Source organism: Bombina bombina, chromosome 9 (genome assembly GCF_027579735.1).
Source record: "Bombina bombina isolate aBomBom1 chromosome 9, aBomBom1.pri, whole genome shotgun sequence".
Lineage (NCBI taxonomy): Eukaryota > Metazoa > Chordata > Amphibia > Anura > Bombinatoridae > Bombina > Bombina bombina.
In genome coordinates this window covers 268454648-268479840 of record NC_069507.1, presented here as the reverse complement: position 1 = coordinate 268479840, position 25193 = coordinate 268454648, and the positions used below count along the sequence as shown (strand labels likewise).

General features: G+C 36.3%; 1 protein-coding gene across 1 annotated transcript in view; it reads left to right on the top strand.

The window, feature by feature from the left end:
- The window catches only part of LOC128639706 (ovostatin-like), a 214110-nt gene that overhangs the window by 67472 nt on the left and 121445 nt on the right, over window positions 1-25193 (top strand). Inside the window, exons 10-15 of the mRNA XM_053691823.1 lie at window positions 1503-1618; window positions 1852-2007; window positions 22449-22691; window positions 23294-23351; window positions 23446-23588; window positions 24411-24560. Of these exons, the coding sequence (XP_053547798.1) occupies window positions 1503-1618; window positions 1852-2007; window positions 22449-22691; window positions 23294-23351; window positions 23446-23588; window positions 24411-24560 (866 nt within the window). The remainder of the gene's footprint in view (window positions 1-1502; window positions 1619-1851; window positions 2008-22448; window positions 22692-23293; window positions 23352-23445; window positions 23589-24410; window positions 24561-25193) is intronic.

The window sequence follows — 25193 nt, the reverse complement described above, 5'->3', positions numbered from 1 at the left end:
ATTGAGAACATGGTTGTTGTTCAATAATAAAATTAATCCTCAAAAATACAACTTGCCTAATAATTCTGCACTCCCTGTATATATATTATAGAGTAGCTTGCCAGTATATACGTTATAGAGTAACTTGCCAGTATATATATTATAGAGTAGCTTGCCTGTATATATGTTATAGAGTAACTTGCCTTTATATATATTATAGAGTAACTTGTTTGTATATATGTTATAGAGTAACTTGCCTGTATATATTTTATAGAGTAGCTTGCCTGTATATATGTTATAGAGTAACTTGTCAGTAAATATGTTATAGAGTAACTTGCCTGTATATATGTTATAGAGTAACTTGTCAGTATATATGTTATAGAGTAACTTGCCTGTATATATGTTATAGAGTAACTTGTCTGTATATATGTTATAGAGTAACTTGCCTGTATATATTGTATATAGAGTAACTTGTCTGTATATATGTTATAGAGTAACTTGCCTGTATATATGTTATAGAGTAACTTGCCTGTATATATGTTTTAGAGTAACTTGTCTGTATATATGTTATAGAGTAGCTTGCCAGTATATATGTTATAGAGTAACTTGCCTGTATATATTGTATATAGAGTAACTTGCCTGTATATATGTTATAGAGTAACTTGCCTGTATATATGTTATAGAGTAGCTTGCCAGTATATATGTTATAGAGTAACTTGCCTGTATATATGTTATAGAGTAACTTGCCTGTATATATGTTATAGAGTAGCTTGCCTGTATATATGTTATAGAGTAACTTGCCTATATATATGTTATAGAATAACTTGCCTGTATATATGTTATAGAGTAACTTGCCTGTATATATGTTAAAGAGTAACTTGTCAGTATATATGTTATAGAGTAACTTGCCTGTATATATGTTATAGAGTAACTTGCCTGTATATATGTTATAGAGTAACTTGCCTGTATATATGTTATAGAGTAACTTGCCAGTATATATGTTTTAGAGTAACTTGCCTGTATATATGTTATAGAGTAGCTTGCCAGTATATATGTTATAGAGTAACTTGCCTGTATATATGTTATAGAGTAACTTGCCTGTATATATGTTATAGAGTAGCTTGCCTGTATATATGTTATATAGTAACTTGCCTGTATATATGTTATAGAGTAACTTGGCTATATATATGTTATAGAATAACTTGCCAGTATATATGTTATAGAGTAACTTGCCTGTATATATGTTATAGAGTAGCTTGCCTGTATATATCTTATAGAGTAGCTTGCCTGTATATATGTTATAGAGTAGCTTGCCAGTATATATGTTATAGAGTAACTTGCCTGTATATATGTTATAGAGTAGCTTGCCTGTATATATGTTATATAGTAACTTGCTGCAGCCGTGACAATGTTACTTAATATAAAGTATTTAAGCCCTTTATTTGCTCTAGTGGGCTCGAGGTTTCCTGATGAGTCTGTATCCTCCATGTCTGACAAGAGGTTAACTTGTATTTCTTTTGTAGGGAACCAAGTCCGAGAGAGACGCTACGTGTCAGTCACAAGCGAACTCGCAAGCATTCAGTTTGACTATGGGGCCATGAATCCGCATTACAGAAGAGGGATTCCTTATATGGTCGTGGTGAGTCTCAAACTTACAGTAATAACACAAATGTCTAAATTGTACCCATAACTCAGCAAGTTTCATAGCTTCTGTATTGGAAAGCTAAGTGCACCTATAATGATATACAAGGGAACTATAGGCTGTAGATGTGTAATTATACAGAGTGTAGGCAGCGCTGCCAGTACTATTGTCTATGGGAAGGTGACAGTGACTGGTGACTTTATTGCTTATATACACATCTCGTGTTTCAGGCGCTCTTAAAGGATGAGAGTAATCAGCCTATGGCTAATGAAGAGATTGAGCTGGAAGTTGATGGAAAAACAACTAAACTAATGACAGATGCGGAGGGGAAGGTGGAATATGAAATTGATACAGCAAGCTTTGCAGCACCTAATTTTACAATCAAGGTGAGTATATGATGGTATACAGAGTAATGTGTCTCTGCAAAACATTTGTTTTATACAACTAATATATATATATTTATTTATATATACACACAGTACACACACACACACACACACATATATATGCACACACAGACATATATATATATATACACACACAGACATATATATATACACACACACACACACACATATATATATATATATATATGTATATATATATATATATATAAATACAGTGTGTGTGTATATATATATATAATATATTTTTATTTATTTATAAAGTGTTTATATATATATATATATATATATATATATATATATGTATGTGTGTGTGTGTGTGTGTGTGTGCATATATATATATATTTATTTATAAAGTGTGTGTATAGTGTGTATATACAGTATATATATATATATATATATATATATATGTGTGTGTATATATGTATATATATATATATATATATATATATGTGTGTGTGTGTGTGCATATATATATATATTTATTTATAATGTGTGTGTGTATATATATATATGTTGCAAATCTCTAATGATACACTATAAATGGAACTATCCACTCAATTGCCACAGCGGGCTATATACAATATACCTGATTCATATACAAGCTATTCTGCTGATTAATACCAATTAGTATAATAACACCAGCAAAATATGGCAAAATTTAGAAAAAAAGTATCTGTGGAAAAAGAGATATTAGTTTATAGCCAATAATACTAAAATCAGCAGTATATATAAATATATGAGAGTCTCTTATGTTGATATGATCGATGGAGGCAGCAATCTGTGAAGGACTCGAGCCTGGATCCAACGACAGCAGTCTAGAAGAACAAGAAGATACAGATGCGCCACATGGCCGAATATTGTTTGATCCAAAGATATTAAAATAATGTGTATGGTTACACTCACATGTATTATAGCACTCCAGATGCAATAGGAGCAGTCTGAGATCTATAACAGTCACCCAGAAGACCGACTTCTTATGATAGATTTGTGATCTGTGATGGAAAGACACAAAAGACACAAGGGTGCCTATATGGCCTAGTACAGTTTAGCCAGGGCAAATGCAAACAGTAGGTATAATATGCACTCACATTTGTTGTAGCATCTCCAGTGATGCTAATAAAGCAGGATGGGATCAATTCAGTCACCCAACAGAATTATTCAAGACCAAGCAGGAAACTCCAAGCCTCCAAACGATCCAGGAGGCCAAAAAGTTAATCCAAAGTGATTCAGATTTAGCCAACAAGTGTTTAAAAGTAATAAACTTACAAAGTTAAAAACAAGCAACGCGTTTCTCAGCCAGTGGCTGTTTCATCAGGCTTAATAAAATAGTTATAAAAAGACTTGCTATATATACCTAACAAATTAATTGGAATAATTAACAACACTTGTTGTGGGAGTGGCCTAGGATGACTGTGAGCTCTGTTATAGCCAATCAAACTCGTTAAACAAAATGTTACATGCATGCATCCACATTGTAAACATAGTGTCATACTATCATAGTTCAAAAGAAAATAAGGGATCATAATATTGTGCATTAACAGTATAACCCCTATACAAATGTGTCCAGAGTGTTTGATAACCATGTGACTACAATGACACTGCAATAATACTCTCTACTACAATGATACTCCCAAGTGGATATTTACATTCAGTAATAAGTATAATCACTGAATACGCTTCCTATTTGTAATCAAAAAGCGAAACAAATGCCTTGGTAAGTTCAGATATGTAGTATACTCTTTTAGGCAATGAGATAGTTTTTTACTTACTCTGTGGATCTAGGTTTTAGGTAGCTTTGTGTGTTTGAAATCAGTGGCGTCCGTCTGAGTCTATTGCGCATGTCTAGTGCTGACATGTCAGTCACTTGCGTGTGTAGCTGTCATTGGTTAAATAAGGGGACGTTGCCATTGTCAAAATGAGAATTGGTAAAGAACGTCATAAAGGGGGTGTGTTAGTCCGATTGTAAAGACACTAAAACAAAAGCAACACTTATCGGCATCAAAAAAATTACTCACTCATAGTGAGTAGCTTCAATCCTATTGGCTGATTGGATCAGCCAATAGGATTTTTCCTACCTTAATTCCGATTGGCTGATAGAATCCTATCAGCCAATCGGAATTCAAGGGACGCCATCTTGGATGAAATCATTTAAAGGAACCTTCATTCAGTGTTAGGACGTTGTTTGAAGAGGATGACTCCGTGTCGGCTGGATTGAAGATGGACCCGCTCCGCTCCGGATGGATGAAGATAGAAGATGCCGCTTGGATGAAGACTTCTGCCGCTTGGAGGACCCCTTCTGCCCAGATCGGATGAAGACTTCTGCCCCTCTGAAGGTCCAAGGGTGAAGACGGCTCAAGGTAGGGTGATCTTCAAGGGGGTAGTGTTAGGTTTTTATAAGGGGGGATTGGGTGGGTTTTAGAGTAGGGTTGGGTGTGTGGGTGGTGGGTTTTAATGTTGGAGGGGGTATTGTATTTTTTTTACAGGTGAAAGAGCTGATTACTTTGGGGCAATGCCCCGCAAAAGGCCCTTTTAAGAGCTATTTGTAATTTAGTATAGGGTAGGGAATTTTATTATTTTTGGGGGCTTTTTTATTTTATTAGGGGGATTAGATTAGGTGTAATTAGTTTAAAATTCTTGTAATTCTTTTTTTTCTGTAATTTACTGTGTTTTTTTCGTTATTTAGTTTATTTAATTTAATTGTAATTAATTGTAGGTTGTTTAGGTAATATATTTAATGATAGTGTAGTGTTAGGTGTAATTGTAACTTAGGTTAGGATTTATTTTACAGGTAATTTTGTACTTATTTTAACTAAGAAGTTATTAAAAAGTTAATAACTATTTAATAACTATTCTACCTAGTTAAAATAAATACAAAGTTGCCTGTAAAATAAATATAAATCCTAAACTAGCTACAATGTAACTATTAGTTATATTGTAGCTAGCTTAGGGTTTATTTTATCAGTAAGTATTTAGTTTTAAATAGGATTAATTTATTAATTATGTAAATTTATTTAGTTTAATTTGAATTATATTTAATTTGGGTGGTGTTAGACTTAGGATTAGACTTAGGTTTAGGGGTTAATAAATTTAATATAGTAGCGGCGACGCTGGGGGTCGGAAGATTAGGGGTTAATAAATTTAATATAGTTGCAGCGACGTTTGGGGGGGCAGATTAGGGGTTAATAAATATAATGTAGGGTTTGGCGATGTTGGGGGCACCAGATTAGGGGTTCATAAGTATAATGTAGGTGGTGGCGGTGTCCGGAGCGGCAGATTAGGGGTTAATAATATAATGTAAGTGTCAGCGATAGCGGGGGCGGCAGATTAGGGGTTAATAAGTGTAAGATTAGGGGTGTTTACATTCAGGGTTCATGTTAGGGTGTTAGGTGTAGATATAAATTTCATTTCGCCATAGGAAACAATGGGGCTGCGTTAGGAGCTGGACGCTGCTTTATTGCAGGTGTTAGGTTTTTTTTCAGCCAGCTCAGCTCCATTGTTTCCTATGGGGAAATCGTGCACGAGCACATTTAGCCAGCTCACCGCTGACTTAAGCAACGCTGGTATTGAGGTGAGATGTGGAGCTAAATTCTGCTCTATGCTCACCTTTTTGCGGCTAACGCCAGGTTTAAAAAAACCTGTAATACTAGCGTTGTCTTAAGTGAGCTGTGGGAAAAAAGGCTTGTTAGCCCCACAAGCCTTACCGACAAAAACTCGTAATCTAGCCGATAATGTATAATATGCAAATCAACATATTCTATAAAGTACTAGCGGAAACGACATGTAGAAAACGGGTCTAAATCTAGCTGTCAAAATAATTACATATTGACAGACTCTGTTACACAAAGCGCAACTGATATTAAAGACTAACGCCTAGATTTAGAGTTTTGCGTTAGAAGGGGTGCGTTAGCTACGTGTGGTTTTTTCCCCCCGCACCTTTTTTTTTTTTTTTAATAATTTTTTTATTGAAGTTAAAGCATAGATTAACAAACAAGATTCGCCCTAAGGCCAATGTTACATCAGAGTAAATAATACATTGTCTATAAACTGACATTCTTAGAAAAAGACGCATGCAACAATATAATTACATATCAAATCTTAACAGGAAGATAGACAAAAGTTTAGGCGAGGTGGAATATAACTTAATTTTATGTTATATTATTAACACATGATCTCCACAGTATTATAGAAAACAATCAATAGAATATCAGAGTCAGGGGTATCAGGCTGTGGAGAGTTAGGTTATGCGTCAGCCACTCTTGGGCTGAGATATATAGGGGGGGATATTCAGTGGGTAAGCACCGCTATACGTATAGAGGAGATGATGGGGAGACGGGGGGGGGGGGGCAGAGCTTTATATGAGTATGAGTAGTTAAGGGTATGTGATAGGGGCTTAGATTGAGGAACAGAAGATTCACATTTATAGGCAAAACCACACAAAAACAAAACAAAACAAAAAAAAAACAAATATCTTAGAATCTAATAGAAAGCACACACAACTAGGGGTGAACTGTAAATTTCCTCCAGGACAGTAAGCAGTAATGACAATAAACATAGATGTGACACTATATCAACCTTATTACAATAATAATACTTGTCTAACTAGTACAGAGAAATTGAGCTGGACTATAGCAGGAGGGGTTCAGAACATCTCCAAGTCACGTAGGCATACAAAGGGCACAGACTAATCAGAGCCCACTATGTAGCTAGGCAGTGTAGGTACGGTGTGGTCACCTAAGAAACTTTTAACATGTGAAACAAACCTATTCTTAGAAAATACCAGATTATAGAATAAACTATTATGACCCAGTTCTTCGATCCATTAGCCTTCATTCAGGATACCAATAGTCCCCTAATACGAAATAGGTAACGTTTAGCATCATTAGCTAATAGAGATATAAAGGGGCTATGCATCTAGGGTTAGTTGACATTAAGTAGGTCTCTCGCCATAGGAAAGTTAATTAGGCTATGTCTGACTAAAGTAGCAGGTAACGTGAGTGCTCTTAGGTCTATAGCGTTACAGAACATTAAACTATCTATATATCCATATGTTTAGGGCCGGACACAATTCAGGCTACTAAATATAATGCTATCTTTCTAAGGAGGGTTTATTATTATTATTATTTATTTTATTTATATTTATTTATTATTTATTTTATTATTATCTGGGCAAAGCTCTGTCAGGGACGCTTGCGGTCCATGAAATATAGAGAACCTTGGATACTATTATGACTATAGTAAAGATTACTGCTAGTACATATATAAAAAAAGACAGCAGATGACATGTGCAGTAGGAACGCAAAACTATTGTATCCGATTTAATTCTATACCAGTAAAGTACTATTGTAATCCTAAGGCTTTGGGTGGCCTATAAATTTTAATTATACGAGAATGAGAACCTAAAAAAGCAGATTTCTGAGTCAGAAAGTTATCCCAATGCTCTATTGTGGAGTAAGAACTATGTGTTAGTAGAATATCTGTCTCATATCTCATATGAAAAACAGAACATAAGCATGCCTTATTTGAGAGGCATTAGACACTGCATATCCTCTCACTGAATAGCAATTGTATAGCATTTCTTAACCTTATGTATATTAACATATGCAGTAGGGTAACTCATAGACTAATACTGACCATCTAGACAGAACCTGTCACGCAGTACCTTGAATATATTCAAAGAAAATTTGCCTAGTCCTTATGTAAGACCATAAAAAGAAAAATATAGCCTATTCTTCAAATGCAACAAAACATGGAGTATAACGAGTAAAATTTAAATTGTTTGCAGCATGGAACTATAGACAGTAGATATGCAGGGCTAGATTAAATATTAAGATTAATGACCCATGGAGCATAAACGACATAGAACATATTGAGAAGAACATAACAAACTAATAAAAGTGTGTGCTTTGTCAACACATAAAAATCCCAGTAGAGGCAATGCCTTGGAACTAGGGGTTTGCCCCGCTCTCATTCTGTAACTGACTAAACGCCATTTATATGGTCCTTAAATCAGTCCCTGGAACTGAAGCCGAACTGTGATGTGTGCCATATGGATCATTTGTGAGAAATATAAGTCACCAGCATGATACAAAGGCCAAAGAACAATATGGAAATGTACAGAAATCGTAGCACCTAAGGACAACTTAGTGCATACATAAGCTTAACAATCTGCACTAATAGGAACACTATATGTTGACAAATAAAATTTTAATTAGGTAGGGGTCAAAATGAGTTAGTTTAGTTAGGACTTAGTAGCTCTTTTTTTCCTCTTTTCTTTTTTCTTTCTTCCCTCCCTTTTTTTCCTTCCTTTTTTTTCACTTCACATAAGGCCATAGAATACTAATACTAAGCATATAAATAATAATTCAACATAAGTGTATGGATTGGCAATAGTACATAAAACATATGACCAGGCAGCCTAACTAGCTTAGCAAATATGTTAAACATTTTAAACATATCTGAAACTGAAGATACATGAGAAAACCACAATAAAAAACAAAATTCCCTAAGCTGCTATCAAAATTTTATCTGCACCTTGCTGCAAATATAACAAATAATACCATACATTAAACAAAATAATGCAGATACGATATTTAAAAATATAACTTTGCACTAAGTATCTGGTGAATAAAAGATCTTCAGAGCAGTGAGTCCAGCAAGACCAAGAAATGCATAATATGGATGAAAAAGTCCAAAGGAGACATGGGGGCTAGTTTAATTAACCTACTTGAGACACTTGAAGTTCTGCAGGGGCTAATTAATAAACGCAAAAAGTAAGAGTCTTATCAAGATATCCTCCTTTAACCAACCCCACATTTTCATATCTGGCATCCTACCACGTTCTCATAAATAGGGAAATACTTGTGCAAAAGTCCGGTTAGAAGAGCCGAGTGATGGGGATCCACTTGTGAGAGCAACATCAGTGCAGACTCCATTTTCCTGCCGTAGTCACCGGTCACCTCTTTACAGTCTAGGGACAAAGGCAGGCCGTGCGCCTCTATCACGCCAAGACCCGGCTTGGGGCCAAGTGTGTGCTGCGGAATTGTGTGCTGTGGGGGCCGTAGCAATGTTACCGTAGCAGCTGAGTGGGCAACGAGAGACAGTTCAGATTGATCTCCCTGGATATCACCCAGGTTGTCGCCGCTAGTGTCGGGTATCGGGAACTGGGGATGCATCACTGGTAAGCACCCGTAGATTGATCCCTCTGCGCAACTTCAGATATTTTGCTAGCTAGCGTATTGTCGGATTGTCCCCTCAGTGGTGGTTTCAATGCTTCTAATAGATCAGAGAAGCAGTGTGTCATCTGCCTATCCAAATCATGTAGCAGGGCACACAGTAGCTCTCGGTTTTCCTCCATTTTATGGGCAGCTTAAGGTTCAGCCTCGCACAGACTTAGGCCTGTAGTAAAGGCGGGAAGCCTATGTATAAGGTTACTCCAAGTATAACGGCTCCCTCCAGCCGAAAGATGTGAACATAAAATCAATCGTAGCGTTCAACTCAGGCAGAGTATTATTAGATCAGCTAATATTTATCCAGGCATGGATTTAGCTTGAATTTTCACTGGAAAAGAGTACTTTATTTAGTCAAAGTCTAGGAGCTCCATAGCTATGCCCCCCCCCCGCACCTTTTAAACAACGCTGGTATTTAGAGTTCTCTGAAGGGCTGCGTTAGGCTCCAAAAAGGGAGCGTAGAGCATAATTTACCGCCACTTCAACCCTAAATACCAGCGTTGCTTACGGACGCGGCCAGCTTCAAAAACGTGCTCGTGCACGATTCCCCCATAGGAAACAATGGGGCAGTTTGAGCTGAAAAAAAACCTAACACCTGCAAAAAAGCAGCGTTCAGCTCCTAATGCAGCCCCATTGTTTCCTATGGGGAAACACTTCCTAAGTCATCACCTAACACCCTAACATGAACCCCGAATGTAAACACCCCTAATCTTACACTTATTAACCCCTAATCTGCCGCCCCCGCTATCGCTGACCCCTGCATTACACTTTTAACCCCTAATCTGCCGCTCCGTACACCGCCGCAACCTACATTATAGCTATGTACCCCTAATCTGCTGCCCCTAACACTGCCAACCCCTATATTATATTTATTAACCCCTAATCTGCCCCCCCCCAACATCGCCACTACATTACCTACACTTATTAACCCCTAATCTGCCGACCGGACCTCGCCACCACTATAATAAATGTATTAACCCCTAAACCGCCTCACTCCCGCCTCAAAAACCCTATAATAAATAGTATTAACCCCTAATCTGCCCTCCCTAACATCGCTGACACCTAACTTCAAGCATTAACCCCTAATCTGCCGACCGGACCTCACCGCTACTATAATAAATGTATTAACCCCTAAAGCTAAGTCTAACCCTAACACTAACACCCCCCTAAGTTAAATATTTTGTAATTATTTTAACTAGGTAGCTATTAAATAGTTTAGAAATGAAGATAAAGAGGGCGCCACATAGCGTAATATTGTTTCAAAAAAGGAAAAATAACACAAGACAGAGAGGTAATATGCTTACCAATAATTGTGGTACTGTGCTGTGACCAGTACTATCTCGCCTGCTAGCACTTTAATCAGTGGCTAGTACACTGTTGGATGTGATCCTTCCCGGAGCTTATCCTTGGGTTAGGGAATCGTGCTGTGAGCGTTTTTTTGGGTCAGCAGCTTCCCTGTATTATTCAATTAGGTTTGAACTCTTAAGAAATGCACAACTTCCAGGTTTAAAAGAATTATTTAAAAGGCTTTATTATAACGCGTTTCTCAACCGCCAAGGGTCGTTTCTTCAGATATCAAAGCGAATAAAAAATGTTACACATTTTAACAATTTATACACATTTGTTTGATTAAAAAGGAAGTTGTCACAAAAGTTACAAACCAATAGAAAACATTACATGATTCAACTGAGAAAGCCGGATAGAGGGCTTGACAGGTGTTACAATTAGTGTGAATTTGAACAGCATTGAATGGTCATGATTATTTTGGAATTAAAACAGCTGTAAACTTTGGCTAAAAAAAGTGTGAGATCTTCAATTTAACAACATCACATGTTTAAAAAGAAAAAAGTATAATCACAATTTAAATTTGAAATAATTACAGTAGACATGAAATGTTTTGAAAAATATACCAAAAAATGCACACAATATATATAATGTGGATGCTGTTGTATAATAAATTATAAAAAATGGTAAGCCTAAATGCTCTGTTTTGCTTATTAAAGGGACGTTTGCAACAAGCAATATAAACTTGAATTCAGGACAATAGTGTTATAAAAAAGATAAGCTTAAATGTTATGTTGCATATTAAAGTATCATTTGCAACAAACAATACATAAAATGTATATCAGCGTTTTTTATAATCACAATTTTGAAGGTTTCGGTTTAAAATAATTGTACTAGACATGAAATGTTGTGAAAAATAATATACCAAAAAATTGCACACAATATATATAATATAGATGTCATTGTGTAATAGATTGTGAAAAATTGGTAAACCTAAATGCTGTGTTGCATATTTCAAGGACATTCGCAACATGCAATGTAGAAAACCTGTGTCAGCACTTTATGAACTTAAGTTCAGGATGATAGTGTTGTAAAAAGAATAAACTTAAAATCTGAGTTGCATATTAAAGAATCATTTGCAACAAACATTACATAAGGTGTATATCAGCACTTTGTAAACTTAAGTTGAAGATAATAATATTGAATGTAGGCTTGTATATGAATAATACAAATATGTAAAAACTAATCTAACTAAAATTTGTGTGTTAATTAATACGAGGAAGAGGTTAACAAAGTGACCCATAGGCATCTTTCAATAGATGCTGAACGATGTGCCCCATGAACATCTTTTATTAATTACTATTTATTATAATACATGTATCTGAAACTATCTGAAACTTGTCTATTTTTATGAACTGTCTGTTATAGAGAAAACTGTGATGTATTCTTGCGTGTCGTATCGCTTTAAACTATATTAGGTGTAAGTAAGATACCTTTTGATCTAATCTATTGATTTGGTGTATTGTACTTACACCTAATATAGTTTAAAGCGATACGACACGCAAGAATACATCACAGTTTTCTCTATAACAGACAGTTCATAAAAATAGACAAGTTTCAGATACATGTATTATAATAAATAGTAATTAATAAAAGATGTTCATGGGGCACATCGTTCAGCATCTATTGAAAGATGCCTATGGGTCACTTTGTTAACCTCTTCCTCGTATTAATTAACACACAAATTTTAGTTAGATTAGTTTTTACATATTTGTATTATTCATATACAAGCCTACATTCAATATTATTATCTTCAACTTAAGTTTACAAAGTGCTGATATACACCTTATGTAATGTTTGTTGCAAATGATTCTTTAATATGCAACTCAGATTTTAAGTTTATTCTTTTTACAACACTATCATCCTGAACTTAAGTTCATAAAGTGCTGACACAGGTTTTCTACATTGCATGTTGCGAATGTCCTTGAAATATGCAACACAGCATTTAGGTTTACCAATTTTTCACAATCTATTACACAATGACATCTATATTATATATATTGTGTGCAATTTTTTGGTATATTATTTTTCACAACATTTCATGTCTAGTACAATTATTTTAAACCGAAACCTTCAAAATTGTGATTATAAAAAACGCTGATATACATTTTATGTATTGTTTGTTGCAAATGATACTTTAATATGCAACATAACATTTAAGCTTATCTTTTTTATAACACTATTGTCCTGAATTCAAGTTTATATTGCTTGTTGCAAACGTCCCTTTAATAAGCAAAACAGAGCATTTAGGCTTACCATTTTTTATAATTTATTATACAACAGCATCCACATTATATATATTGTGTGCATTTTTTGGTATATTTTTCAAAACATTTCATGTCTACTGTAATTATTTCAAATTTAAATTGTGATTATACTTTTTTCTTTTTAAACATGTGATGTTGTTAAATTGAAGATCTCACACTTTTTTTAGCCAAAGTTTACAGCTGTTTTAATTCCAAAATAATCATGACCATTCAATGCTGTTCAAATTCACACTAATTGTAACACCTGTCAAGCCCTCTATCCGGCTTTCTCAGTTGAATCATGTAATGTTTTCTATTGGTTTGTAACTTTTGTGACAACTTCCTTTTTAATCAAACAAATGTGTATAAATTGTTAAAATGTGTAACATTTTTTATTCGCTTTGATATCTGAAGAAACGACCCTTGGCGGTTGAGAAACGCGTTATAATAAAGCCTTTTAAATAATTCTTTTAAACCTGGAAGTTGTGCATTTCTTAAGAGTTCAAACCTAATTGAATAATACAGGGAAGCTGCTGACCCAAAAAAACGCTCACAGCACGATTCCCTAACCCAAGGATAAGCTCCGGGAAGGATCACATCCAACAGTGTACTAGCCACTGATTAAAGTGCTAGCAGGCGAGATAGTACTGGTCACAGCACAGTACCACAATTATTGGTAAGCATATTACCTCTCTGTCTTGTGTTATTTTTCCTTTTTTGAAACAATATTACGCTATGTGGCGCCCTCTTTATCTTCATTTCTAAACAGTTACACCCTTGCTCTCTGGGAACAAGAGGAGCTGCCTACACAGAAACACAGAAGAATACCGTACACATACGGACTGTCAACATTATTTGTTCAAAGCAGTGGACTGACGAAGACAAAAACGGAGTAACTATTTGTGGGAACATTACACGTTCTGGGATCACAGATCCAATTTCTATGCTTGTCTTATCTGTTTAAAAATAGCGCGCCTTTTGATCTCCCTGTGAGATACCATACCAAGCTATTAAATAGTTATTAACTATTTAATAGCTATTGTACCTAGTTAAAATAAATACAAAGTTGCCTGTAAAATAAATATTAATCCTAAAATAGCTACAATATAATTATAATTTATATTGTAGCTATATTAGGGTTTATTTTACAGGTAAGTATTTAGCTTTAAATAGGAATAATTTATTTAATAAGATTTATTTTATTTAGTTAGATTTAAATTAAATTTAACTTAGGGGGGTGTTAGGGTTAGGGTTAGACTTAGCTTTAGGGGTTAATACATTTATTAGAGTAGCGGTGAGGTCAGGTCGGCAGATTAGGGGTTAATACTTGAAGTTAGGTGTCGGCGATGTTAGGGAGGGCAGATTAGGGGTTAATACTATTTATTATAGGTTTTTTGAGGCGGGAGTGCGGCGGTTGAGGGGTTAATACATTTATTATAGTGGCGGCGAGGTCCGGTCGGCAGATTAGGGGTTAATAAGTATAGGTAGGTAGCGGCGACGTTGGGGGGGGGCAGATTAGGGGGTAATAAATATAATATAGGGGTCGGCGATGTTAGGGGCAGCAGATTAGGGGTACATAGGGATAATGTAGGTTGCGGCGGTGTGCGGTCGGTAGATTAGGGGTTAAAAATTTTTATTATTGTGGCGGCGATGTGGGGGGACCTCGGTTTAGGGGTACATAGGTAGTTTATGGGTGTTAGTGTACTTTAGAGCACAGTAGTTAAGAGCTTTATGAACCGGCGTTAGCCCAGAAAGCTCTTAACTACTGACTTTTTTCTGCGGCTGGAGTTTTGTCGTTAGAGTTCTAACGCTCACTTCAGCCAAGACTCTAAATACCGGCGTTAGGAAGATCCCATTGAAAAGATAAGATACGCAAATTGACGTAAGGGGATCTGCGGTATGGAAAAGTCGCGGCTGGAAAGTGAGCGTTAGACCCTTTCCTGACTGACTCTAATTACCAGCGGGCGGCCAAAAGCAGCATTAGGACCCCCTAACGCTGGTTTGGACGGCTAACGCAGAACTCTAAATCTAGGCGTAAGTGAACTCCTGAAGGTAATAAAGAGGAGATTAACACTGACACTATAAATGTATGATAGAGTATAAGTACAACTCATATATGTATATCAGAACTGTGTTACCAACTGTACACAGTTTCAATTCTATGTTGATCACTCAAGAAGTATTGGATATCTGCAATTCTCATAAATAATATGTGATAGCCTAACGGTATCGTGCTCAAATGGGGTACCAAAATGTGTCCTCACAGGTTAGACTAGGATTGATAAAAGTGTTTACCCAATACCTATATAGCATAGTAAATATCAATAATTATTAAAGACTAAAGTAAGGATGCTTATGTAAAATAAACAACTTGTAATGCACCCTTGATAGTGTGATATATATACGTGGTATGTTTAATGAAGTGCATATCCCGACAAATTATATGTGATGAGTGTATTAGTGATGTTTAATAATATAATAATAGTAAAAAGTGACGTCTAAAGTTAACTAGAGTACCAAATAACACCTTTGGCAATATAGCTAATATAATAGATATGTGGTGTAGTGGATAAGGTATGAACCAGACATAAATCTAGTGTCGATGAGTGTGCAATTATAAACTAAATGCAATAAGTAGAGTCTCATATAACTACTTAGATGAGTGTATACTCGTGTAAATAATATAATATGGGTGATATAAAACAGGGTGGTTCAGAGAATGTGAATTATAAGAATCAGAACTGATAAAAGATAGTACATTTTAAGGTGTGATATAAAGTCCTAACACACCTATATGAGGTGCTTACTAACTAATAACAATACCAATGTGTATATATATATATATATTCACTATTATGTGCTCCGGTGTAATAAGCTCTGTAGTGTGACCACTAACCTAATATGATGTAAATCAAGATATTATCTAGTGAAATTCGGAATACATATTTATATTGATACGAGTGGCAGATAAGTAAACATAATCCTAGGTGTCATAAATCAAATGCTGCTAGATCTACACATTCATTCAATCCGTCAGGGGCTAATTTGTGCAATTTGTGTACCCAGAAAGTTTCTCTATGACGCAAGCTAAGCATAGGGTTATGACTATTTCGTGGTATCTGTTCAATAGGTAATATAGAGGTTGTTTTAAGACTTCCTTTGTGTGCATATGCACAATGTCTAGATAAACTGTGTTTTAAAAATTTCTTTTTAATATTATAGGTGTGTTCGCTCAATCGCTTTTTAATAGTGCGACTGGTGCGCCCTACATACTGGACCCCACAAGAACAGCTAATTAAATATACAACATAAGTTGATTCACATGATAGTCTCTTAGTGATCTTAAATTGCTCTCCAGTCTGGTTGGATGAGAACATATTAGTCCCACTTTTGACTATCCCGCACATATTGCATCTGGGCTTCAAACACTTGAAGACCCCATTCTGAGGTGTGAAATTACCCAGAAATGTCCTCTTAATACCCAAATTAAGACTATTATGAGTGACCTTATCTCTAACTATTTTGCTTGGGGCTAATTTATTTTTGAGTGTTGGTGCCCTTCTATAAACTATTCGCAGTTTAGAAGGTATATGGTTCTTAAGATATGGATCATCACATATAATCGGCCAATGTTTTAATATAATTTGTTTAATGTCACGATATTGACTACTAAAGTTTGTGACAAATACAGGTGTCTTACAATCGTCGTCAGACAGTTGTTTCTTGTTTTTCTTTTTATTGTTATTCTGAGATAGATATGTGCTTCTATCATCATGCAATGCTCTAAGGTATCCTTTTTGAATTAAATCTAAAGGATAACCTTTATCTAAAAATCTGTCTTTCAAAATAAGAGATTGTGTTTTGTAGCACTCAATAGTGCTACAATTGCGTCTGATTCGTCTAAATTGCCCGTATTGCACATTTCTCTTCCAACTATAATAGTGATTGCTATTATAGTTTAAAAAACTATTACAGTCAACCTTTTTGAAATAAGTCTCTGACATAATTACGCCAGTGGCAGAGAAATATAATAATAAATCTAAATATTCAATCATATTGGACTGAATGTTACTGGTGAACTCCAAACCAAAGTCATTCGTATTTAAAGAGGTAGAAAAAGATAAGGCTTTCTCATAAGAGTCCCTAAACAAAAACATAAGGTCGTATATGTATCGGCCATAGAACACCAGACTCGCACCCATAGGAGACCCATAAACGTGGGTCTCCTCAAATTTGCCCATATAAATATTGGCAAAACTGGGTGTGAATCTGGTGCCCATGGCCGTACCCTTAATCTGAAGATAGTATTGACCTTGGTACAAAAAATAGTTGTGGTGTAAAATACAGTGTATTATTTCACTAATGAATTGTTGTTGTTTAATAGGCATGTATATATCAGATTCCAAGTATGACTGAATGACAGTCAGTCCCTTGTCGTGAGGAATATTTGAATATAATGAACTGACGTAATTTGTTATCCACCACAAATCTTTATCGGTCTTTGTGATTCCCAGACTAGCCAATTTGTTCAGTAGATCAGTGGAATCTCTAATGAACGAAGGCAGAGGAACCACATGTTTCTGTAGAAATGAATCTATGTATGCAGAAAGATGGTCAGTAAGACTACCAATGCCAGCTACTATAGGGCGTCCAGGAGGACTGGACGTATTCTTGTGTATCTTAGGTAGGTGATAATAAAAGGCTACACTCTGATTTTTCAGATACAGATAGTCTTTTTCTTTTTTGGTCAAGATACCTTCATCTAGACCCTCTGATAAGAGGGAAAAAAGCTGTTTTAGATACATAGTGGTGGGATCTCTCGCTAATTCCCTATAGATTATATATATATATATATATATAGTGGGTGTGTATATATATATATATATATATATGTATATGTATATATATATATATATATATAGTATATATATTTATTTATTTATAGAGTGTGTGTTCATATATATATATATATATATATATATATATATATATATATGCGTGTGTGTGTGCATTAATATATTTTTATTTATGTATAAAGTGTGTGTGTGTATATATATATATATATACTGTGTATATATATATATATATATATATAAATATATATACAAACACATACTACTTATATAAATAGTTGTGTGTGTATACATATATATATATATATATATATATATATATATATATATATATAATTGTCCAAGAGAACCCAGCACTCTCATAATATGCCAACTCCCAGGGTGCCCACCAAATCCGTACATAGAGAGATTATTTCACAAAGGGCAAGCACTCACTGGTATTTTAAACAACAATTTTTACTGTAGACTGTTTTTGTGTACAGTAAAAATTGTTGTTTAAAATACCAGTGAGTGCTTGCCCTTTGTGAAATAATCTCTCTCTCTCTGTGTCTATATATATATATCCGTTTGTAGAAGGGCACCCACAGGATTTAAGACAAAGGGGCCTATTTAAGAACGTGCGAGCGGACATGATCCGATATTGTGGATCATGTCCGCTGCACATCGATCTATTCAGACAGCATACGCTCTTGGCATTTATCATTGCACCAGCAGTTCTTGTGAACTGCTGGTGCAACACTACCCCCTGCAGATTCGCGGCCAATCAGCCGCTAGCAGGGGGTGTCAATTAACCTGATCGTATTGGATTGGGTTGATTTCCGGCGATGTCTGTCTGCCACCTCAAAGCAGACGGACAGGTTATGGAGCAGCGGTCTTTAGACCTCTGCTTCATAACTTGTGTTTCTGTACAGCCTGAAGGCTGGCCAGAAATACGGGGCAACAAGCTGCATACGGAGCTTGAGAAATATGCCCCAAATAATCTTGTTGTTTAATACACATACAAGTCAGACGTTTCATCTCTACATCAAGCCTTGCTCAAGACAACATGTATTACACATAATATGGCATCCTGGCCACACTCCTGCTCAGCAGCGTTCGCAGGCTATAAAGATTATTTGGCTGAAATACTGTGAGTGCCCTTCTAGAAATGGAGATTTATATGATGGACTATTGGATTGCACCCAGGTTATAAGAGTGGATAAAAGGATGGAGTGCTTGGCAATGTGTGTGTATATATATATATATATATATATATATATACTGTATATATACATGTATATACACACTCATTGGCCCCTTTATTAGGTACACCTGTACAATTGCTTGGTAACACAAATTGCGAATCAGCCAATCACATGGCAGCAACTCAATGCATTTAGGCATCTAGACATTGTTAAGACAACTTGCTAAAGTTCAAACCAAGCATCAGAATGGGGAAGAAAGGGGATTTAAGTGACTTTGAACATGGAATGGTTGTTGGCAGGCTGGTCCGAGTATTTCAAAAGCTGCTGATCTACTGGGATTTTCACGCACAACCATCTCTAGGGTTTACAGAGAATGGTCCAAAAAAGAGAAAAAATATTGTGTGGACGAAAATGCCTTTTTGATGTCAGAGGTCAGAGGAGAATGAGCAGACCGGTTCGAGATAATAAAAAGGCAACAGTAACTCAAATAACTTGTTACAGCCAAGGTATGCAGAATACCATCTCTGAATGCACAACACTTCGAACCTTGGCGCAGATGGGCTACAGCAGCAGAAAACCCCACCAGGTGCCACTCTTGTCAGCTAAGAACAGAAAACTGAGGCTACAATGTGCACAGGCTGACCAAAATTGGACAACAGAAGATTGGAAAAACGTTGCCTGGTCTGGTGAGTCTTGATTTCAGCTGCAACATTCAGATGGTAGGGTCAGAATTTTGCGTAAACAACATGAAAGCATGGATCCATCCTGCCTTGTATCAACGGTTCAGGCCGGTGGTGATGGTGTAATGGTGTGGGGGATATTTTCTTAGCACACTTTGGGCCCCTTAGTACCAATTGAGCATTGTTTAAATGCCACGGCCTGAGTATTGTTGCTGACCATGTCCACCCCTTTATGACTACAGTGTACCCATCTTCTTATGGCTACGTCCAGCAGTATAATGCACCATGTCACCAAGCTCAAATAGTCTCAAACTGGTTTCTTGAACATGACAATGAGTTCACTGTACTCAAATGGCCTCCACAGTCACCAGATCTCAATAGAGCACCTTTGGGATGTAGTGGAATAGGAGATTTGCATCATTGATGTGCAGCTGACAAATCTGCAGCAACTGTGTGATGCTATCATGTCAATATGGACCAAAACCTCTGAGAAATGTTTCCAACACCTTGTTGAATCTATGCCATGAAGAATTAAGGCAGTTCTGAAGGCAAAAGGGGGTCCAACCCGGTACTAGCAAGGTGTACCTAATAAAGTAGCTGGTGAGCTTTATCAAGCAGTCTACAACTGATGCTCCTGTATTAGATTAGATGTGTTTGTATTTGTGTTCATATGGTGTGTGTGTTATGTGTGTGTCTGTGAGTATGTGTAAATTTGTGTGTCTGTGTGTTTGTATGTGTGTGTCTGTGTGTTTACATGTGTGTGTATGTATGTACATGTGTGTGTTTCTGTATGTGTGTGTGTGTGTGTATGTATGCTTGTGTGTGTTCATGTGTGTGCATCTGTGTGTGTGTGTCTGTATGTATGTGTGTGTATCTGTATGTATGTGTATGTTTGTACATGTGTGTGTTACACAATTTAGGTCTGGCCATACTGCAGTCGGTTAGTTATGTGTGTGTGTACTTATGAGTGTATCTGTGTGTGCGAACATGTATGTGTTTCTGTATATGTGTGTATATCTGTGTGTGGCTGTATGTGCGTGTAAGTGAACGTGTGTGTGTGTACATGTCTGTGTATCTGTGTGTGTTACACCATTTAGGTCTGGCTATACTGCAACTGGTTAGTTATGTGTGTGTGTGTACATGTGTGTGTGTGTGTGCATGTGTGTGTATCTGTATGTATGTGTGTGTGTGCGCGTATGTGTGTTCATGTGTGTGTAAGTGTACGTGTGTGTGCAAGTGTATGTGTGTTTGTGTGTGTATCTGTATGTGTATGTGTATCTATGTGTGTGTGTTTGTGTATGTAAATATACATGTGTATGTATGTGTGTATCTGTGTGCGTCTCTGTGTGTATGTGTGTCTGTATCTGTGTCTGTATATGTGTGCGTATGTGTGTACATGTTCTGTGTGTGTCTGTATGTGTGTGTATTTGACTATACATGTATATGTGTGTATGTATCTGTGTGTGTCTGTATGTGTGTGTACATATGTGTGTGTCTGTGTGTTTGTGTGTGTGTATGTGTGTGCATTATGTTTGTGTGTGTATGTGTATGTATATTTCTGTATGTGTGTGTGTGTATGTGTGAGTATGTATATTTACATGTGTGTGTACATGTGTGCATGTACATGTTCTGTGTATGTGTGTCTGTGTGTGTGTGTAAGTGTACATGCGTGCGTTTGTAAGTGTACATGTGTATGTTACAACATTTAGGTCTGGCCATACTGCAGCCAGTTAGTTATGTGTGTGTGTGTGTGTACATGTGTCTATGTACATGTGTGTGTGTCTGTATGTGTGTGTGTGTAAGTTTATGTGTTTGTACATGTGTGTTTGTCTGTATGTGTGTGTATCTGTGTGTGTCTGTATATGTGTTTGTGTGTATGTGTGGGATGGGCGAATGTGTAAATTTCCGAATTTGAATGTTAGAACGAATGTTATTACCGAAATTCGAATTACAAATCCGAATGTTGATACTAACGTATATTCTTAAAAATTCTATAATCGAAAGCTATTTACAGTTTTTGAATGTCACTTTCGAATTTGAATGTTTATAATTAGATTGATTGTCCACATTCTAAATTTCGAATTTAACATTCTATTTAACAAATACTATTCAGAAGTTCAATAGTTCATGTGGTAGGGAATTTAATAAATTGATACATAATTGATACAAATATATCAATTTGAATGTTTCTATTTCGATCGAATATTGCATAATTAGAATATTACATTTAAAGAAAGCATTGGAAATACTATTACAAACATATAAATTTGATTTTTTCTAATTCAACCATTGCATAATTAGAATATTATATTTAAATAAAGCATTATAAAAATACTATTACAAATATATAAATTCAAATTTTTCAAAATGAATATTTTCAAATGTAATTGTAAAATTTGAAACCGAACATTCGAAAATCAAATGTTAGAATGTTAAGTAAACATTCGAAATTCGATTTGAACGAACAAATATGTTAAAATTTGTTTCATTTTTCGAATGTTTCAAAACATTTGCCCATCCCTAGTATGTGTATGTATGTTTGTGTGTCTGCATGTGCATACGTGTGTGTGTGTGTATCTGTATGTGTATTTAAGTGTACATGTCTGTTTGTGTGTGTGTGTAAGCGTGTTTGTTTATCTGTGTTTATCTGTATGTGTGTGTGTGTGTACATGTGTATGTGTGTAAGTGTACGTGTGTGTATGTGTGTGTGTATCTGTGTGTGTAAGTGTGTTTGTTTATCGTTGTGTTTGTGTGTTTGTATATGTGTGTGTGTTACACTATTTAGATCTGGTCATACTGCAACTGATTAGTCATGTGACACAGCAGCAAACATAACATCTATATGGTGTTGTTACTGTACATTTTACACATTGTGTCTGTCCCACAGGCTAATTACCTGAATCCTGACCAATGCTATTACCAATCCTGGAGAAGCTGGAGAGAATCCCCTGACTATCCTACAGCTGAATTCACAGTCAAGAGATTCTATTCCCAGAGTGGGAGCTTCGTGCAGGGACAGCCCCCAAAAGAGCGTCTGAAGTGTGGGCAGAGCTACAGCATTGATGTTAAATATATTCTGACTGCTGAAGGGGTTGGCACAGAGGCAACTAAAGCCACCTTCTACTACCTGGTGAGTGGGCAGGGGGTGGAGATGATGGGATGGAATAAGAACAGGGATTGTTATCTGTAGGACATCAAGGGGTAAAGTGTAACACTAAATGTATCTGTAGCCTTCAATACAACTGGTATCAGCAGCCACTGGTAAACGTAATATGTCCTGTAATAGCTCTGTTTTGTTTCCAAAATCCTTAGATCCAAGGTGCTGATGCAAACAGACATAATTATAGAATATATAATACAGATTGTTGTTAAACTGCTACATACAGACTCACTCACATGTTTTAGTAGTAAAGTCTGTTACTTAATAGTTATATTTGGTTTATCCTGGAGCCACATCTGTCCCTATCACTAGGAGACCTTGTGGTGTAGCGCTGTCTGAGGGTTCTGTGATCGTCTTCTCACTTGCTCTAGAAGAGATTTGATATAAGTTTAGTTGAGCCCATTACTTCTGTTTGAGACATCAGAATCTGGTTTAAGGCTTCAGATCTTTGCTATAATATTTTCCTACCAGAATCCCTAATACTTTGTTTTCCCTCTAGCTTTATATAAATAGTGCATGAGAATTGTACAGTCACCATAACTATGTGATTAACTTCTCCCTCATCCCTTCAGGTTATGGCAAGGTCAGAGATTGTTGCAAATGGTCAGAAGGATGTTGACGTGAGCGGCAGTGAGTATTTAATTCTTATATACAGGCTCTGTTGTGCAGTATACAGGAAGTAGCCACAACTCCAGGGTCTGACATGATTCTGCTCTCGCTACAGGTAGGAACGGCACAGTGACTATTGACCTTTCCGTATGCTCCGGCATGGCCCCCAGTGCTACCCTCATCATATACAGCATTTTGGAGAAAGAGATTATTGTGGAAACTGTGAGCCTGAACATAGAGATCTGTTTTAAAAATCCGGTAAGTGAGGCCTATGGGGCATTTTTCAGTTTAATTAAATGCTGCCTCACATTGTAATAACTTACAGGTCAGTAAATTCATAGATAAAACCTTTCCTTTTTATTTAAAGAGGATCAAATACACAGTGTAACTGGTAGAAAGGGCTTATATTGCTACTCTCAGACTTAAATATTGTGCTAGATTATTAAAGTGACACTAAACCCCATTTTTCATGATTCAGAGAGAGCAGCTTTTTAAGAAACTTTCTAATATAACTCCCATTATCAATTTGTCTTCATTCTCTTGGTATCTTTATTTGCAAAATTAGGAATCTAAGCTTATGAGCCGGCACATTTTTGGTTAAGCACCCTGGGTAGCGCTTGGTGATTGGTGGGTACATTTACACAGACAATGACTCCCAATAAGGTGATGTTATTGCTGAATTAATGGCATCAGTGTTTCTAGACCTGTTCACCAGTTTCTCTGCACCATTAGTTTTGTGTTTCATTAGCGCTAGAGGAGTGTCACCTGCTAGTAATGGGACTACATCTGTAATGCTGTATAGTTAGTGATTGTTATACCTAAGTACTTGCTGTTCTTGCATCTTATTCACATCTGATTCCAGACTGTGCACAAATTCATCACAAAGCTTAATATACAATGATGATTCTCAGCTTGGTCAAGTTGCTGTAATTCCATTATTAGATTTGCAATGGATGCTGAGGGCATTACGAGGTCCCAATAATGAAGTGTAGTAACCTGGATGAGATGGGGTTTAGGTGTCAGATCACAGACAGATGATGGTTCAACACCTGAATTTCTTATGGTTGTTTGATTCTTTAGGTTTCTTTGAATTTCTCTGAAGGACAAGGAGCTCCAGCCTCAAACGTAGACCTGCTGTTCTCCGCGGCTCCTGAATCTCTCTGCGCATTCAGAGTTATTGACGAGAGCCTCAGACTCCTCAGACCATACGAGCCTTTTACTGCAGAAAGTGTGAGTACTGGTAACCGCAGGTAATCTCTACTGTACATGATAAATCAGTACTGGTAGCCCCAGATAATCTCTACTGTACATGATAAATCAGTATTGGTAGCCCCAGATAATCTCTACTGTACAGGATAAATCAGTACTGGTAGCCCCAGATAATCTCTACTGTACATGATAAATCAGTACCGGTAGCCCCAGATAATCTCTACTGTACATGATAAATCAGTACTAGTAGCCCAAGATAATCTCTACTGTACCAGTTTAGTCAGTACTGGTAGCCCCAGATAATCTCTACTGTACATGATAAATCAGTACTGGTAGCCCCAGATAATTTCTACTGTACGTGATAAATCAGTACTGTTAGCCCCAGATAATCTCTACTGTACCAGTTTAGTCAGTACTGGTAGCCCCAGATAATCTCTACTGTACATGATAAATCAGTACTGGTAGCCCCAGATAATTTCTACTGTACATGATAAATCAGTACTGGTAGCCCAAGATAATCTCTACTGTACCAGTTTAGTCAGTACTGGTAGCCCCAGATAATCTCTACTGTACATGATAAATCAGTACTGGTAGCCCCAGATAATTTCTACTGTACGTGATAAATCAGTACTGTTAGCCCCAGATAATCTCTAC